Source organism: Oncorhynchus kisutch, linkage group LG23 (genome assembly GCF_002021735.2).
Source record: "Oncorhynchus kisutch isolate 150728-3 linkage group LG23, Okis_V2, whole genome shotgun sequence".
NCBI lineage: Eukaryota > Metazoa > Chordata > Actinopteri > Salmoniformes > Salmonidae > Oncorhynchus > Oncorhynchus kisutch.
The window spans coordinates 7,227,572-7,247,287 of NC_034196.2; the positions used below are offsets into that span (position 1 = coordinate 7,227,572).

The 19,716-nt window shown below is 41.9% G+C and overlaps 1 protein-coding gene across 4 annotated transcripts in view; it reads left to right on the top strand.

Moving 5' to 3' along the window:
* LOC109877937 (AF4/FMR2 family member 1-like) overlaps positions 1 to 19,716 on the top strand; it is a 71,962-nt gene that overhangs the window by 38,093 nt on the left and 14,153 nt on the right. For all 4 annotated transcript variants that reach the window (XM_031802758.1, XM_020470170.2, XM_031802756.1 and 1 more), the window contains 2 exons: positions 18,086 to 18,320; positions 18,521 to 18,609. In XM_031802758.1, the coding sequence (XP_031658618.1) occupies positions 18,086 to 18,320; positions 18,521 to 18,609 (324 nt within the window). The remainder of the gene's footprint in view (positions 1 to 18,085; positions 18,321 to 18,520; positions 18,610 to 19,716) is intronic.

Genomic DNA, 19,716 nt, shown 5'->3' on the forward strand with positions numbered 1-19,716 from the left:
TCCCCTTGGAAACACTTAACACTTTGGTTCCTACCCTGCCACAATAACTCCTCCCTGGCATTTTCATTCGTTGTCATGTCAAGCAATATTCAAGGTGCCCACTATTATATTCTAACTATAGAATTAGAATAATTATTTTCCGTGATTCCAACAATTCACCGAAGCGTTTTGCTCTAAATCGCAAGTCAAATTACAATTGCAACATTTGGTTAAAAATAAGGCCTAGGTTGTTTGCCCTTATTTGTGCAGCCCTACGTGTAAATTATCTCAAATGAGTGCAGGAAATGCCGAAATGTATGAAAATGCAGATTTTCTTTGGGGGGGGGTTTGAATTGAACAGTATAAAACAATCAGAATGGAGAAAGACTCATTTTAAATCCACCCGAATGTATTTCCACCCTAGGGTCACGTACTACTTGTGTAGCAAATTTAGAACCTTTTGTTATTCAAAAACATAAAATTCTGTGTCATACCATCAAAAATGTGAAAAATATTATATTTTGGCCGTGTCAGTCAAGTTCCTGTTGAGCGGTTGATTTGTAGAATCTGGCGAATGGGGCTGGAATAAGTCTGCATGCCCATTAGCTCTCCTGGAGTTATTATGCTCGAACATTAGCCTAAAACCAAAAAGTCTAATAAAATAATTCCCTCATGGTCCTCCTGAGTGGTGCAGAGGTCTAAGGCACTGCGTCGCAGTGCTAGAGGCGTAACTACAGACACGGGTTCAATCCCAAGCCGTATCACAACCGGACGGGATCTGGTGTCCCATAGAGCAGCACACAATTGGCCCAGCATCATCCGGGTTAGGGGAGGGTTTGGCCCGGAGGGGCTTTACTTGGCTCATCAATCTATAGCGACTCCTTGTGGCAGGTCAGCGCCTGCAGGTGGGTGTTATCAGTTACTTTGAAGCAAGCCATCTAAGCGGGAGGGCTTAGGCTTTTTTTCTTTTCTTTAAAATAAATATTTTACTCCCTTTTTCGTGGTATCCTATTGCTGGTAGTTACTGTCTTGTCTCATCGCTACAACTCCCACACGGACTCGGGAGAGGTGAAGGTCGAGAGCCATGCGTCCGCCGAAACCCAACCAAGCCGGACTGCTTCTTAAAATAGCGCTCATCCAACCCGGAAGCCAGCCGCACCCGAAAGCCAGCCGCACTGGTCAGCTGCAACAGAGCTTGGGCTCGAACCCAGAGTCTCTGGTGGCACAGCTAGCACTGCGATGCAGTGCCTTAGATCACTGCACCACCCGGGAGACCTTAGACTGAACTTTTCAAGTGCCAAGTAAGCTATTTCATCTAACATGTTCAGAGAATGCATGATGGATATTTTGATGTGCAAAATGTCAGAATAGGATCCAGAATAATCAGATCAGATTCATTTGCATATTGGCCTAGGCTATATGCTATTTAATTTACCACGAGAAGAAGTGGGAAGGCAAAACACACAGCTATAGTGCCTTAAAGTATTCACTCCCCTTGACTTTGTCCGCATTTTGTTGTTACAGCCTGAATTTAAAATGGATTAGATTAAAATAGATACCCCATAATGTCCCAATAATTATTCCGTGGCGGCAGGGTAGCCTAGTGGTTAGAGCGTTGGACTAGTAACCGGAAGGTTGCAAGCTCAAACCCCCGAGCTGACAAGGTACAAATCTGTCGTTCTGCCCCTGAACAGGCAGTTAACCCACTGCTCCTAGGCCGTCATTGAAAATAAGAATTTGTTCTTAACTGACTTGTCTAGTTAAATAAAGGTAAAATAAAAAATTATATTTAATTTTTACAAATGAATTAAAAATAAAAAGTCTCGAGTCAAGTATTCAACCCCTTTGCTATGGCAAAATGAAATAAGTTCAGGAGTAAAAATGTACTTGACAAGTCACATAAGTTGCATGAACTCAATCGTTTTGGACTCAATAGTGTTTAACATGATTTTTGAATGACTGCCTCATCTCTGTATCCCACAAATACAATTCTCTGTAAGGTCCCTCAGTCAAACAGTGAATTTCAAATACAAATTCAACCACAAAGATCAGGGACGTCTTTCCAATACTTAGCAGAAATTGGTGAAAAAAGATGCGTAAAATTGAAATAAGCAGACATTGAATATCCCTTTGAGGATGGTGAAGTAATGAATTACACTTTGGATGGTGTATCAATACACCCAGTCAATACAAAGATACAGGTGTCCTTCCTAACTCATCTGCCAGAGAGGAAGGAAACCACTCAGGGATTTCACCAAGAGGACAATGGTGACTTTTAAAAAGTTAGTTTAATGGCTGTGATAGGAGAATACGGAGGATGAATCAACAACATTGTAGTTAATCCACAATACTAACCTAATTGATAGAGGGGAAAGGAATAAAAATATTCCAAAACATGCATCATGTTTGCAACAAAGTACTGCAAAGCAATTCACTTTTTGTTTTGAATACAAAGTGTCATGTTTGGGGCAAATACAACACATTACGGAGTACCACTCTATATTTCCAAGCATAGTGTTGGCTGCATCCTGTTATGGGTATGCTTGTAATCGTTAAGGACTGGGGGATTTTTTAGCATAAAAAAGAAACGTAATGGAGCTAAGCACAGACAAAATCCTAAACGGAAACTTGGTTGTCTCTTTTTCCACCAGACACTGGGAGATGAATTCACCTTTCAGCAGGACAATAACCTAAAACACAAGGCTACACTGGAGTTGCTTACCAAGTAGACCGTAAAGGTTCCTGAGTGGCCGAGTTAGATTTTCAAGTAGATTTAAGTAAGAACTATGTCAAGACTTGAAAATAACTGTCTAGTAATGATCAACAACCAATTTGACAGAGCTTGACGATTTTAGAAAATAATTATGGCCAAATGTTGCACAGTCCAGGTGTGGAAAGCTCTTAGAGACTTACCCATAAAGACTCAACTGTAATCGCTGCCAAATGTGCTTCTACAAATTATTGACTCAGGGGTGTGAATACTTATGTAAATTAGATTTCTGTATTTCATTTTCAATACATTGGCAAAAATGTCTAAATATGCTTTCACTTTGTCATTGTGTGTAGGTGGGTGAGGAAAAAAAAATCAATTTAATCCATTTTGAATTCAGGCTGTAAAAACAAAATGTGGAATAAGTCGAGGCGTATGAATACTGTCTGAAGGCACTGTGAATATGCTAAATATGCTGAGTCACTGCTAACTCTGAATATGATATTGTTGCTAGATAGCCATGCAATTGATCTAACATTAAATGTAATGTCCTACAAAAACTTCCCATTGGTAGGCCTATATACGCTACTTGACGTGTTCACCACAAATGGCATATTTCATCAGACCATTCTTTTTAACTGGCGCATCATCTCAATTACAGTGCATTTGGAAAGTATTCAGACCACTTTACTTTTTCCGTATTTTGTTACGTCACAGCCTTATTCTAAAATGGATTCAATAGTTTTTTTCCCCATCAATCTACATACACTACCCCGTTATGACAAAGCAAAAAAAGTTTTTTAGAATGATCTGCAAATGTATAAAAATAATAATCACATTTACATAAGTATTTAGACCCTTTACTCAGTACTGTGTTGAAGTACCTTTGGCAGCGATTACAGCCTCGACCCTTCTTGGGTATGAAGCCACAATTTTGGCACACCTGTATTTGGGGAGTTTCTCCCATTCTACTCTGCAGATTCTCTCAAGCTTTGTTGGGTTGGATGGGGAGCATCACTGCACAGCTATTTTCAGGTCACTCCAGAGATGTTAGATCGGGTTCAAGTCTGAGCTCTGGCTGGGTCACTCCAAGACATTCAGAGACTTGTCCCAAAGCTACTCAGGGGTTGTCTTGGCTGGATTCATCAGACCAGAGAATATTGTTTCTCATGTTCTGAGAGTCCTTTAGGTGCCTTTTGGCAAACTCCAAACGGGCTGTCATATGCCTTTTTACTGAGGAGTGGCTTCCATCTGGCCACTACCATAAAGGCCTGATTGGTTGAGTGCTGCAAAGATGGTTGTCTTTCTGGAAGGTTCTCCCATCTCCACAGTGGAACTCTGGAGCTCTGTCAGAGTGACCATTGGCTTCTTGGTCACCTCCCAGACCATGGCCCTTCTCCTCCATTTGCTCAGTTTGGCCAGGTGGCCAGCTCTAGGAAGAGTCTTGGTGGTTCCAAATTTCTTCCGTTTAAGAGTGGTGGATGCCACTGTGTTCTTCAGGACCTTCAATGCTGTAGAAATGTTTTTGTACCCTTCCCCAGATCTGTGCCTCGACACAATCCTGTCTCGAAGGTCTACGGACAATTCGTTCGACCTCGTGACTTTGTTTTTGCTCTGACATGCACTGTCAACTATGAGACCTTTATATAGACAGGCGTGTGTCTTTCCAAATCATATCCAATCAATTGAACTTACGACAGGTGGACTCCAATAAAGTTGTAAACTAGAGGTCGACCAATTAATCTGCAATCATAACAATCGGTAATCGACCTTTTTGGACGCCGATTATTGCCGATTTACATTGCAATCCAATAGGAGACTGCGTGGCAGGCTGACCACCTGTTACGCGAGTGCAGCATCAAAAGGACCTTGTGGCTGCAAGGAGCCAAGGTAAGTTGCTAGCTGGCATTAAACGTATCATATATAAAAAAATCTATCTTCACATAATCGCTAGTTAACTACACAAGGTTGATGAATTTGCTAGGTTAACTAGCTTTTCATGTGTTGCATATAATCAATGTCGTGCCTGTTAATTGATCAAATCACAGCCTACTTCAACTTCGCCAAACGGGTGATTTTAACAATAGCGCATTTGTGAAAAAAGCACGATCTTTTCACAAATGTACCTAACCATTTAACATCAATGTCTTTCTTAAAATCAATAAACAGAAGTATATATTTTTTAAACATGCATATTTAGTTAAGATATTTATGTTAGCAGGCAATAATAAGTAGGGAAATTGTGAACTCTTGAGTTCAGTGCAAGCAGAGTCAGGGTATATGCAGCAGTTTTGGCCGCCTGGCTCGTTGCGAACTGTGTGAAGACCATTTCTTCCTAACAAAGACCGTAATTAATTTGCCAGAATTTTACATAATTATAACATAACAGCAATATTTAGACTTAAGGTTGCCACCAGTTGGATAAAATACGTAACTGTATTCTGTATTTCACTGAAAGAATAAACTTTTTGTTTTCGAAATGATAGTTTCTGGATTTGACCAAAAGCTGGTATTTGTGTGTTTTATTATATTATAATTAAGTATGATTTGATAGAGCAGTCTGACTGAGTGGTGGAAGGCAGCAGCAGGCTCATAACCATTCATTCAAACAGCACTTTACTGCGTTAGCCAGCAGCTCTTGGCAATGCTTGAAGCACAGCGCTGTTCAAGCCTATCAATTTCTGAGATTAGGCAGGCAATACTAAAGTGCCTATAAGAACATCCAATAGTCAAAGGCATATGAAAAACAAATGGTAGAGAGAGAAATAGTCGAAGCGTCATCATTCCTATTAAAACTTCTTAACTGGGAGTATTGAAGACTCATGTTAAAAGGAACCACCACCTTTCAAATGTTCTCATGTTCTGAGCAAGGAACTTAAATGTTAGCTCTTTTACGTGGCACATATTGCACTTTTACTTTTTTTCTCAACACTGGGTTTTTGCATTATGTAAAACAAATTGAACGTATTTCATTATTTATTTGAGACTAAATTGATTTTATTCATGTATGAAGTTAAAATAAAAGTGTTAACTCAGTATTGTTGTAATTGTCGTTGTTACAAATATTTAAAAATCGTCATTTAATCGGTATCGGCTTTTTTTGGACCTCCAATATTCAATATCGGCGTTGCAAAAGCATAACCTCGAGTAGAAACATCTAATTTCAAGTCTCATAGCAAAGGGTCTGAATACTTATGTAAATAAGTACACTGCTGTTTTATATACAATTTTCAAACATTTCTAAACCTGTTTTCGCTTTGTCATTATGTGGTATTGTGTGTGGATTGATGAGGAAAAACATGAATTGAATTGATTTTAGAATAAGGCTGTAACGGAACAATATGTGGAAAAGGTCATAGTCTGAATACTTTCCGAATGCGCTGTACATACTCCTTTTGTAGTGGTGTTATTTCCTCTCTATTGATAGCTGAGAAATAATTGTTATGAGCATATAAAGCGGAGTCTTTCAAATTCTTTTTTTTTAATAACAATAACAGTAGTTTTAAACACACTTTCCCTTCATTGCATTTTGAAATGTTGCTCAATAGTCTGTATGCTTGCGCTTATTATACACACGTACACATGGATTTTGTACTGCATATACTAAGGAGGATGATTGTGGACTTCAGGAAACAGCAGAGGGAACATCCCCCCCCTATCCACATCGATGGAACAGTAGTGGAGAGGGTAGTAAGTTTTAAGTTCCTCGGCGTACACATCACAGACAAACTGGATTGGTCCACCCACACAGACAGCATCGTGAAGAAGGCGCAGCAGCGCCTCTTCAATCTCAGGAGGCTGAAGAAATGTGGCTTGTCACCAAAAGCACTCTCAAACTTCTACAGATGCACAATCGAGAGCATCCTGTCGGGCTGTATCACCGCCTGGTACGGCAACTGCTCCGCCCACAACCGTAAGGCTCTCCAGAGGGTAGTGAGGTCTGCACAACGCATCACCGGGGGCAAACTACCTGCCCTCCAGGACACCTACACCACCCGATGTCACAGGAAGGCCATAAAGATCATCAAGGACAACAACCACCCGAGCCACTGCCTGTTCACCCCGCTATCATCCAGAAGGCGAGGTCAGTACAGGTGCATCAAAGCTGGGACCGAGAGACTGAAAAACAGCTTCTATCTCAAGGCCATCAGACTGTTAAACAGCCACCACTAACATTGAGTGGCTGCTGCCAACACACTGACTCAACTCCAGCCACTTTAATAATGGGAATTGATGGGAAATTATGTAAAATATATCACTAGCCACTTTAAACAATGCTACCTAATATAATGTTTACATACCCTACATTATTCATCTCATATGTATACGTATATACTGTACTCTATATCATCTACTGCATCTTTATGTAATACATGTATCACTAGCCACTTTAACTATGCCACTTTGTTTACATACTCATCTCATATGTATATACTGTACTCGATACCATCTACTGTATCTTGCCTATGCCGCTCTGTACCATCACTCATTCATATATCTTTACGTACATATTCTTTATCCCCTTACACTTGTCTATAAGGTAGTAGTTTTGGAATTGTTAGCTAGATTACTTGTTGGTTATTACTGCATTGTCGGAACTAGAAGCACAAGCATTTCGCTACACTTGCATTAACATCTGCTAACCATGTGTATGTGACATAACATTTGATTTGATTTGGTGGAGTAGGGGCCTGAGGGCACACAGTCTGTGAATGTATTATAATATGTTTAAAATGGTACAAACTGCCTTAATCTTGCTAGACCCCAGGAAGAGTAGCTGCTGCCTTGGCAAAGCAGCCACACTGGTCAGTAAGACTGTCTTTGAATGAAGAGATTGAGATAACTGTCCCGTTTGAGTGTTTGTTGCAACTAGTTCCAGTCGATAGCTGCAGCCAACTGAAAAGACGAGCGACCCAGGGATGTGTGTGTGCTTTGGGGACCTTTAACAGAATGTGACTAGCAGAACAGGTGTTGTATGTGGAGAGTGAGGCTGTAGTAGATATCTCAGATATGGGGGAGTGAGGCCTAAGAGGATTTTATAAATGAGCATCAACCAGTGAGTCTTGTGACGGGAAAACAGAGATGCCCAGTTTACAGAGGAGTATAGAGTGCAGTGATGTGTCCTATAAGGAGCATTGGTGGCAAATCTGATGGGCGAATGGTAAAGAACATTAGCCGCTCGAGAGAACCCTTACCTGCCGATCTATAAATTACGTCACTGTAATCTAGCATGGGTAGGATAGTCATCTGAATCAAGGTTAGTTTGGCAGCTGGGGTAAAAGAGGAAACCAAGTCTAGATTTAACTTTAGCCTGCGCTGAGAGAAGAACAGTGTACTGTCTAGCCATACACCCAAGTACTTGTATGAGGTGACTACCTCAAGCTCTAAACCCTCAGAGGTAGTAATCACACCAGTGGGGAGAGTGGCATGTTTCTTACCAAACCACATGACCTCTGTTTTGGAGGTGTTCAGAACAAGGTTAACCTCTCTGGGATATGTGCGACACTAACACCTGGCCAAAAGCCAGGGAAAATGCAGAGCGCCAAATTCAAATAAATTACTATAAAAATCTAACTTTCATTAAATCACACATGTAAGATAGCAAATTAAAGCTACACTTGTGAATCCAGCTAACATGTCAGATTTCAAAAAGGCTTTTCGGCGAAAGCAAACAATGCTATTATCTGAGGATAGCATCTCCGTAAACAAAAGAGAGAAAAGCATATTTCAACCCTGCAGGCGCGACACAAAAATGCAGAAATAAAAAATATAATTCATGCCTTACCTTTGACGAGCTTCTTTTGTTGGCACTCCAATATGTCCTAAAAACATCTCAAATGGTCCTTTTGTTCGATTAATTCCGTTGATATATAAAAATATCCAAAATGTCAATTTATTTGGCGCATTTGATCCAGAAAAACACCGGTTCCAACTTGCGCAACGTGACTACAAAATATCTCAAAAGTTACCTGTAAACTTTGCCAAAACATTTCACTTTTGTTATACAACTTTAGGTATTTTTTTACGTAAATAATCGCAAAAATTGAAGACTGGATGATCTGTGTTCAATACAGGAGGAAAACAAACTGTAGCTAGCTTTCTGGTCACGCGCCTCTAACTAACAGTACACTTCAAGTGTCCCTCATTCAAGATGGTCGTACTTCTTCATTACACAAAGGAAAAACCTCAACCAATTTCTAAAGACTGTTGACATCCAGTGGAAGCGATAGGAACTGCAAGAAAGGCCCTTTAAAAATTGGGATTCCCAATGAAAAGTCATTGAAAAGAGTGACCTCAAATGTTTTTGAATGGTTTGTCCTCGGGGTTTCGCCTGCTAAATAAGTTCTGTTATACTCAGACATGATTCAAACGGTTTTAGAAACTTCACAGTGTTTTCTATCAAAATCTACTCATAATATGCATATCTTATCTTCTGGGAATGAGTAGCAGGCAGTTGAATTTGGGCATGCATTTCATCCGGATGTGAAAATGCTGCCCCCTGTCACCAAGAAGTTAAGGGCAGAGAAATCTTGTTGGACACTAAGAACGCTTTGTTGTCGAGTGTTTTTAACACAAAATCCGGGGAGGGGCAATAAGACTATCATCTGCATATAAGTGGATGAGAGAGCTTCCTACTGCCTGAGCTATGTTGTTCATGTAAATTGAGAAGAATGTGTGGCCTTGGGATACACCCTTAGTGTCAAGCAGTGGCTGAGACATCAGATTTTCTGACTTTATACACTGCACTCTTTGAGAGAGGTAGTTAGCAGGCCAAAGACCCCCCAGAGACACCAATACTCCTTAGCCGGCCCACAAGAATGGAATGGTCTACCGTATCAAAAGCTTTGGCCTAGTCAATAAAAATAGCAGCACAACAGTGCTTAGAATCAAGGGCAATGGTGACATCATTGAGGACCTTTAACCTCTCTAGGGTATGTGGGATGCTAGTGTCCCATCGGGCCAAAATCCAGTGAGATTGCAGAGCGGCAAATTCAAATACAGAAATATTCATTATAAAAATTCAGAAAACAAAACATATTTTAAATAGGTTTAAATATTAACTTCTTGTGAATCCAAACACTGTGTCAGATTTAAAAAATGCTTTACGGCGATTAATTGAGAACATAGCCCAGTTGATAAATTATTACAAACAGTAACCATCCAAGCAGAAGCGTTACAAAACTCCGAAATAGAGAAGATTAATCCCTTATCTTTGATCTTCATATGGCTGCACTCAGAAGACATTCATTTACTCAATAAATGTTCCTTTTGTTCGATAAAGTCTCTTTATATCCAAAAACCTCAGTTTTGTTTGTTTTCTTCAGTAATCCACAGGCTCAAACGCAGTCAACAGGCACACAAAAAAATCTTAATTGTATCCGTAAAGTTCATAGAAACATGTCAAACGATGTTTACATTTAAACCTCAGGTTGTTTTTAGCCTAAATTATCTATAATATTTCAACCGGACAATAACGTTGTCAATATAAAATGTAAACAAGAAATGCACTCTCTCGGGATTGCACATTAAAAAGCTCTGTGACACGTCAGGGTCCACTCATTGACTGGTCTTATTCCCTCATAAGAATACAAGCCTGAAACAATTTCTAAAGACTGTTGACATCTGGTGGAAGGCATAGGAACGGCAAATTGAGTCCTAAGTCAATGGATACTGTAATGGCATTGAATAGAAAACTACAAAACCATCAAAAGAAAACTTCCTGAATGGATCTTTCTCAGGTGTTTGCCTGCCAAATCAGTTCTGTTATACTCAGACACTATTTTAACAGTTTTGGACACTTTAGTGTTTTCTATCCAAATCTACCAGTTATATGCATATCATATCTTCTGGGCCCGAGTAGCAGGCCGTTTAATTTGGGCATGTTGGGGTTAGACCCACAGAGAGAGAACTGCTCCTTAAAGTAACTAACTTTGGCCTTCTGGAAAGCCTGAGTCCACTTATTTCTCATTTGCCTGAACGAGAGCCAGTCACCCTGAGTATGCGTGTGCCGAGCCTTTTACCAAATGCAATTCTTGAGGTGGAGTAACTCTGCAAGATCACGGTCGTACCAGGGGCTAAACCTGTTTTTCATTTATAATTTTCTTTATGGGGGCATGTTTGTTAACTTCTTGACGCTACCCATACCTTAAGCAGGATAATTGTCATCAGCAACCGCTGAATAGCATAGCGCCACAGTCAAATAATACTACTAAAAATATTAATATTCATGAAATCAGAAGTTCAATATTGCAATACACAGCTTAGCATTTTGTCAATCCACCTGTCATCTCAGATTTTGAAATGATGCTTTACAGCGAAAGCAATCCAAGCGTTTGTAAGTTTATCGATCGCATGATAAAACATTAAGTACACTTAGCATCAGGTAGCTTGGTCACAAATCAGAAAAGCAATCAAATTAATAGTTTACCTTTGATCTTCGGATGTTTTCACTCACGAGACTCCCAGTTACACAACAAATGTTCATTTTGTTCCATAACGATTATTGTTATATCCAAAATACCTCAGTTTGTTTGTCCCGTTATGTTCAGAAATCCACAGGATAGAGCGGTCACGACAACGCAGACAAATTCCAAATAATATCCGTAATGTCCACAGAAACATGTCAAATATTTTTTTTATAATCAACCCTCAGGTTGTTTAAAAAAATATATAATCGATAATATATCAACCGCAAATGAGAGGGTAAAACAATAGCTGTCCAAACTCTGTTGCGTGAGCCAAACTCATGTGATGTTATCTTTCTGGCTCATTTTTCAAAATAAAAGCCTGAAACTATGTCTGAAGACTGACACCTTGAGGAAGCGATAGGAAAAGGAATCTGGTGATATCCCTTTAAATGGAGAAAAGGGAGGCTATGGAACATCAAGTTTTCAAAATGAAGTCACTTCCATGTTTGAGTTTTCTCAGGGTTTTGCTTGTAATATCTGTTCTGTTATACTCACAGACAATATTTTTGACAGTTTTGGAAACTTTAGAGTATTTTCTATCCTAATCTGTCAATTATATGCATATTCTAGCATCTGGTCCTGAGAAATAGGCTGTTTACTTTGGGAACGTTATTTTTCCAAACTTAAAAATAGTGCCCCCTAGCTTCAAGAGGTTAAAACCTCTTATGGATAGGGGAGACGCTAGCGTCTCAACTGGCCAATTGCCAGGGGAAATGCAGAGCCAGATTCAAATAAAATGCTATAAAAATCACTTTCATTAAATCACACATGTAAGATACTCAATTAAAGCTACACGTTGTGAATCCAGCCAACATGTCAGATTTTTTTTTTTTAAGCGTTTCGGCGAAAGCGTAAGAAGCTATTATCTGATAGCCTGCACCCATCTGCACCAGCAGTAAACAAAGGAGCTAGCGTAGCAGGCACTACACAAAACGCTGAAATAAAATATAAAATATGCATTACCTTCGACGTGCTTCTTTTGTTGGCACTCCAATATGTCCCATAAACATCACAATTGGTCCTTCTGTACGATTAATTCCGTCCATATATATCGAAAATGTCCATTTATAAAGCGCGTTTGATCCAGAAAAAAAACAGTATAAAAACACAACGTCACTACAAAATATTTCAAAAGTTGCCTATAAACTTTGCCAAAATATTTCAAGCTACTTTTGTATTTTTAAAAGTTAATAATCGATCAAATTGTAGACGGGGCAAACTGTATTCAATACAGGAACGAAAACAAACCAGCACTGCTCTTCACGTCTTGCGCAACTCACAAATGTGTCCCCAGTTCCGAGTTGGCCTACTTCTTCATAGAACAAAGGAATAACCTCAACCATATTCCAAAGACTGGTGACATCGTGTGGAAGCGGTAGGCACTGAAAATGGGTTCCTATTAAATATCCAATGGCAAAGACAATATAGTGAACAGAGAGGGGACAAAAAATCTGAACAGTTAGTCCTCTGGGTTTTGCCTTTTTCAGCAAGAAAGATCTTCCAAAGGTGGGTGAGTGGCAATCTTTACCAAGGATCACCTCTCAGGTTGTCTACAAATCTGTCCCCAAACAATTTGATTTGCTGGTTTTAAGAATGTAACTTTCAAATGGTTCTTAGTTGACTGTTGCTAGGCATTGTAGTCCTCCATCAGCACCGGTCTGTACCCTACCTGCCCTAAGCTCTCTCCTGGTCCCTTACACAAAGTCTGAATTTTAGGTGACCTAAACTGGGACATACTTAAACCACCTGACCAAGTCCTAAAGCAATGAGACTCCCAAAATCTTTCTGATTATTACCAATTCCACAACGTATCACTCCAAACACCCAGAAAAGGCTACTCTCCTCGATGTTATCCTCACAAATAATCCTGAAAGTTTCAACTGTTCTGCCTGCGGCTATGGAATGCTGACCTGTTCACCAGACGTGCTACCTGTCCCAGACCTATTATTTGACCATGCTGGTCATTTATGAACATTTGAACATCTTGGCCATGTTCTGTTATAATCTCCACCCGGCACAGCCAGAAGAGGACTGGCCACCCCTCATAGCCTCTAGGTTTCTTCCTAGGTTTTTACTAGCCAACGTGCTTCATACTCCTGGGCTACAATATCCGGACCCACGACCGGTCTATCGATGTCACCGCATGAAGAGGCATAAACAGACTCACCCCATCGCGACGCCCCCCAAAGGCTAACTTTCTAGCCCTTGCTATCTCCTTGCTTGCTAATTCGGCCTGCTAACTGCTAGCTTGTTTAGCCCCGGTCTGCTAACTGCTACCTTGTTTAGCCCTGGCCTGCTAACTGCTACCTTGTTTAGCCCCGGCCTACTAACTGTTAGCTTGTTAGCACAGGCCTGCTAACCGTGTGAATCGCCGCGTCCCAAACACTCACTGGACCCATATTTACTTTCAATCTCTTTTCGATTTTTAATTTATTTATACCTTCCGGTAACCTGCCTCACCCAATGTGATATGGAATCGCTATTATTTTATATTTTTAGAACACACTCAAGAACCTCCAGAAGCTAACCAGCTAACTAGCTACAAGCTATTTAGTCATTGTTAGCCACTGCTAGCGGCTTTTACCTATTACCTTCTGCACAGCCAGCCAGTTTTTTTTTACCTGGATAATACTCGCCAGTCCAGCTTCCCTGCCCCATCCACCACTGCCCCCTGGACACTGATCACTTGGCTACATAGCTGATGCATGCTGGACTGTCCATTAATCACGGTACTCCATTCTGCTTGTTTATGTTTTATCTGTCGACCCCAGCCGCACTCAGGCTCTGTGTGTAGTTAATCCGACCCTCCCTGCCTAGTCAACGCCATTTTACCTGCTGTTGTTGTGCTAGCTGATTAGCTGTTGTTGTCTCACCTACTGTTTTAGCTAGCTCTCCCAATTCAACACCTGTGATTACTGTATGCTTCGCTGTATGTCTCTCTCAAATGTCAATATGTCAATGTTCAGGTTAGTTATCATTGTTTTAGTTTACAATGGAGCCCCTAGTGCCACCAAAAATTTCCATACCCAACTATAACATTTTCCGTCAAGATAGAACTGCCAAAGGGGGGGGAGTTGCAGTTTACTGCAGAGATAGCCTGCAAAGTAATGTCATACTTTCCAGGTCCATACCCAAACAGTTCGAACTACTAATTTAAAAAATTACTCTCTCCAGAAATAAGTCTCTCACTGTTGCTGCCTGCTACCGACCCCCCCCCCCCCCCCCCTCAGCTCCCAGCTGTGCCCTGGACACCATTTGTGAATTGATCGCCCCCCATCTAGCTTCAGAGTTTGTTCTGTTAGGTGACCTAAACTGGGATATGCTTAACACCCCGGCAGTCCTACAATCTAAGCTAGATGCCCTCAATCTCACACAAATCATCAAGGAACCCACCAGGTACAACCCTAAATCTGTAAACAAGGGCACCCTCATAGACGTCATCCTGACCAACTGGCCCTCCAAATACACCTCCGCTGTCTTCAACCAGGATCTCAGCGATCACTGCCTCATTGCCTGTATCCGCTACGGAGCCGCAGTCAAACGAACACCCCTCATCACTGTCAAACGCTCCCTAAAACACTTCTGTGAGCAGGCCTTTCTAATCGACCTGGCCCGGGTATCCTGGAAGGACATTGACCTCATCTCGTCAGTTGAGGATGCCTGGTCATTCTTTAAAAGTAACTTCCTCACCATTTTAGATAAGCATGCTCCGTTCAAAAGAATGCAGAACTAAGAACAGATATAGCCCTTGGTTCACTCCAGACCTGGCTACCCTCGATCAGCACAAAAATATCCTGTGGCGGACTGCAATAGCATCGAATAGTCCCCGCGATATGCAACTGTTCAGGGAAGTCAGGAACCAATACACGCAGTCAGTCAGGAAAGCTAAGGCCAGCTTCTTCAGGCAGAAGTTTGCATCCTGTAGCTCCAACTCCAAAAAGTTCTGAGACACTGTGAAATCCATGGAGAACAAGAGCACCTCCTCCCAGCTGCCCACTGCACTGAGGCTAGGTAACACGGTCACCACCGATAAATCCACGATTATCGAAAACTTCAACAAGCATTTCTCAACGGCTGGCCATGCCTTCCGCCTGGCTACTCCAACCTCGGACAACAGCTCCGCCCCCCCCCACCCCCCCCCGCAGCTACTCGCCCAAGCCTCTCCAGGTTCTCCTTTACCCAAACCCAGATAGCAGATGTTCTGAAAGATCTGCAAAGCCTGGACCTGTACAAATCAGCTGGGCTTGACAATCTGGACCCTCTATTTCTGAAACTATCCGCCGCCATTGTCGCAACCCCTATTTACCAGCCTGTTCAACCTCTCTTTCATATCGTCTGAGATCCCCAAGGATTGGAAAGCTGCCGCAGTCATCCCCATCTTCAAAGGGGGAGACACCCTGGACCCAAACTGTTACAGACCTATATCCATCCTGCCCTGCCTATCTAAGGTCTTCGAAAGCCAAGTCAACAAACAGGTCACTGACCATCTCGAATCCCACCGTACCTTCTCCGCTGTGCAATCTGGTTTCCGAGCCGGTCACGGGTGCACCTCAGCCACGCTCAAGGTACTAAACGATATCATAACCTCCATCGATAAAAGACAGTACTGTGCAGCCATCTTCATCGACCTTGCCAAGGCTTTCGACTCTGTCAATCACCATATTCTTATCGGCAGACTCAGTAGCCTCGGTTTTTCGGATGACTGCCTTGCCTGGTTCACCAATTACTTTGCAGACAGAGTTCAGTGTGTCAAATCGGAGGGCATGCTGTCCGGTCCTCTGGCAGTCTCTATGGGGGTGCCACAGGGTTCAATCCTCGGGACGACTCTTTTCTCTGTATATATCAATGATGTTGCTCTTGCTGCGGGCGATTCCCTGATCCACCTCTACGCAGACGACACCATTCTATATACTTGCGGCCCGTCCTTGGACACTGTGCTATCTAACCTCCAAACGAGCTTCAATGCCATACAACACTCCTTCCGTGGCCTCCAACTGCTCTTAAACGCTAGTAAAACCAAATGCATGCTTTTCAACCGTTTGCTGCCTGCACCCGCACGCCTGACCAGCATCACCACCCTGGATGGTTCCGACCTTGAATATGTGGACATCTATAAGTACCTAGGTGTCTGGCTAGACTGTAAACTCTCCTTCCAGACTCATATCAAACATCTCCAATCGAAAATCAAATCAAGAGTCTGCTTTCTATTCCGCAACAAAGCCTCCTTCACTCACGCCGCCAAACTTATCCTAGTAAAACTGACTATCCTACCGATCCTCGACTTCGGCGATGTCATCTACAAAATTGCTTCCAACACTCTACTCAGCAAACTGGATGCAGTTTATCACAGTGCCATCCGTTTTGTCACTAAAGCACCTTATACCACCCACCACTGCGACTTGTATGCTCTAGTCGGCTGGCCCTCGCTACATATTCGTCGCCAGACCCACTTGCTCCAGGTCATCTACAAGTCCATGCTAGGTAAAGCTCCGCCTTATCTCAGTTCACTGGTCACGATGGCAACACCCATCCGTAGCACGCGCTCCAGCAGGTGTATCTCACTGATCATCCCTAAAGCCAACACCTCATTTGGCCACCTTTCGTTCCAGTTCTCTGCTGCATGTGACTGGAACGAATTGCAAAAATCGCTGAAGTTGGAGACTTTTATCTCCCTCACCAACTTCTGAGCAGCTAACCGATCGCTGCAGCTGTACATAGTCTATCGGTAAATAGCCCACCCATTTTTACCTACCTCCTCCCCATACTGTATTTATTTACTTTACTGCTCTTTTGCACACCAATATCTCTACCTGCACATGACCATCTGATAATTTATCACTCCAGTGTTAATCTGCAAAATTGTCATTATTCGCCTACCTCCTCATGCCTTTTGCACACAATGTATGTAGACTTTTTTCTACTGTGTTATTGACTTGTTAATCGTTTACTCCATGTGTAACTCTGTGTTGTCTGTTCACACTGCTATCCTTTATCTTGGCCAGGTCGCAGTTGCAAATGAGAACTTGTTCTCAACCAACCTACCTGGTTAAATAAAGGTTAAATAAAAAGTAAAAATAAATAAACACCTGCATTGCTTGCTGTTTGGGCTTTTAGGCTGGGTTTCTGTACAGCACTTTGAGATATCAGCTGATGTACGAAGGGCTATATAAATAAATGTGATTTGAAAGGTATCAGTTCTGTGTTTTCTGTAATGACCTTAGTGATCACTGTTTTACAGCCTGTGTTTGTAATAGCTGCTCAGTGAAACGACCTGTCAAACGCTTGCAAATTATTTTTTTATGAGCAAGCCTTCCTTCAAGACCTGGCCTCTGTAAAATGGTATAGAATCAGCTTGATCCCCTCTGTCGAAGATGCTTGGACATTCTTTTTTGATATTTTCAGTGTTATTGTTAACGTGCCCAAAACCCAGGCGAGATCAGAAATCAATGAAACATAAAATACTTTCATTGCAGGAATCAGGTTCATTTTAATGGACATTACTGTTCACCAAAGAATGTTTGGTTCTAAAAACCAATCTGCAGGAATGTTGTGTAGCCTAATCACCAAAAATACTGACATCGGCAAAATTGCTTCAGTAAGAGGAGGACAATATTAGGTGTCTGTAATTTTTGGTTTATCATCCCAGCTCTAGTTAGTGTTGTCGTCTATCAAATTGTATAGGCTACCTTGCTCTCTTTTTTTTTACCATGGTGGCAACAATTACGCAGCGGCACAAAATAAAGGGGGCCATTCCATCACATTTTTTAACACCTTTTGAAAACTGAAGATTTTACATCAGAATGTAAGATTTTTTTAAGGACCTACCGACACCCTGCTGACTGGGCATTCTCCCATCAGTGTCCCCTTTCACAGTATCTTCCTCTATCCCATTCTGATCTAACTTGCCATCTGGCCTTTTCTCTCACAGGACGCCCAAGAACCCTGGAGAGGAGGAGGTAGAGAGGAAGCGGTCGAAGAAGGGGGCTTCTGTCCCTCTGCAAGACCCTGGGAAAGAGCCGGGGAGGCGCAAGCGGCATGCAGGGGAGACCCCAGAGCCCAACGCTGCCTCAGCAGCCAAAAGCAAGGACAGGGAGGCCTCCACCCCCGTCAAACACAAGAAGGGCACTGGGAAACGACACACAGAGCATTCCAAGACTGGCAAGGCACGAGATTTGAGTCAATATGTATGTTATATGTGAAATTAAGTCACACATCTGAGAGTTGCTTCAGCAGGTGCGTCAGAAGTGTTAGATGTTATTCAAAGGAAGAAGCTCAGTATTTATTGTTAATTGCCTGTATAAAGGTTATCTGAAATAATGAGAAATAGGTGTTGATATACTGTCTCCTCTGGTTTTGTCTGAAGGCCCCCAAGAGCAGCTTTGCCTTCTCTGTACCTGCCCAGCTCACCGGGGGTTCCCTGTCCTCCAGACCCCTGCTCAAGGTCGAGGACAGGTAAGATTCCTTCCCTGTTTGTCATTATATATACTGTGCTGTGAAAAAATGATTTCTCCCCCCTTTCTAATTGTTTCTACTTTTGTTATCAATGTTATCAGATCTTCAATCAAAACCTAATATTAGATAAAGGGAACCCGAGTGAACAAATAACACAACAATTACATACTTATTTCATTAGAAAAGTTATACAACACCTTATGCCCCTGTGAAAAAATGGTTGCCCCCTTTCACTCAATAAATGGTTTAGCTGCAGTGTCTCCAGCCAAACGCTTCCTGTAGTTGATCAGTGGCCCTCTTATTTTGACCCACTCTTCCATGTAGGACTGCTTTAAGTCAGCGACATTTGTTGGTTTTAAAGCATGAACTGCTCGTTTCAAGTCCTGACACATCTCAATTGGTATTAGGTCTGGACTTTGACTAGGCCATTCCAGAACTTCAAATTTGTTGCTTTTTAGACGTTTTATGTAGACTTGTGTGTTTTGGATCATTGTCTTGCTGTATGACCCAGCTGCACTTCGTCTTCAGCTCACAGACGGATGGCCTGACATTCTCCTGTAGAATTCTCTGATACAGAGCATAATTCATGGTTCATTCTATTAAGGCAGCAAAGCATCCCCAAACCATCACACTACCACCACCAGTAATGGCGCCCGAGGGGATGGCTGCCGTTTTACGGGCTCCTAACCAACTATGGTATTTTGTGTGTTTTTTCACATTGTTTGTAACTTACTTTGTATTTAATGTTGCTTCTACTGACTCTTATGCCCAAAAAGAGCTTCTGCATATCAGACCAGCGATTACACACCTTGAACTGGACGAAGATCTTTTTCTTTAATGAGTCCAACGCAAAAGATATACGGCTTCTCCGAGAACCGGACAAATCCCAGTCATTCGCGTGAAGAAAAGACAGAAATACAGGGTGCGGAGATAGGTGTGCCTTGTGAGAAATTCGTCAGCAATTGGGTAACCCACCATCCGTTCGTTCTATTGGCCAATGTGCAATCACTGGAGAATTCACTTCGACTATCCTACCAACGGGACATTAACTGTAATATCGTATGTTTCACTGAGATGTGGCTGAACGACGACAATGACAATATACAG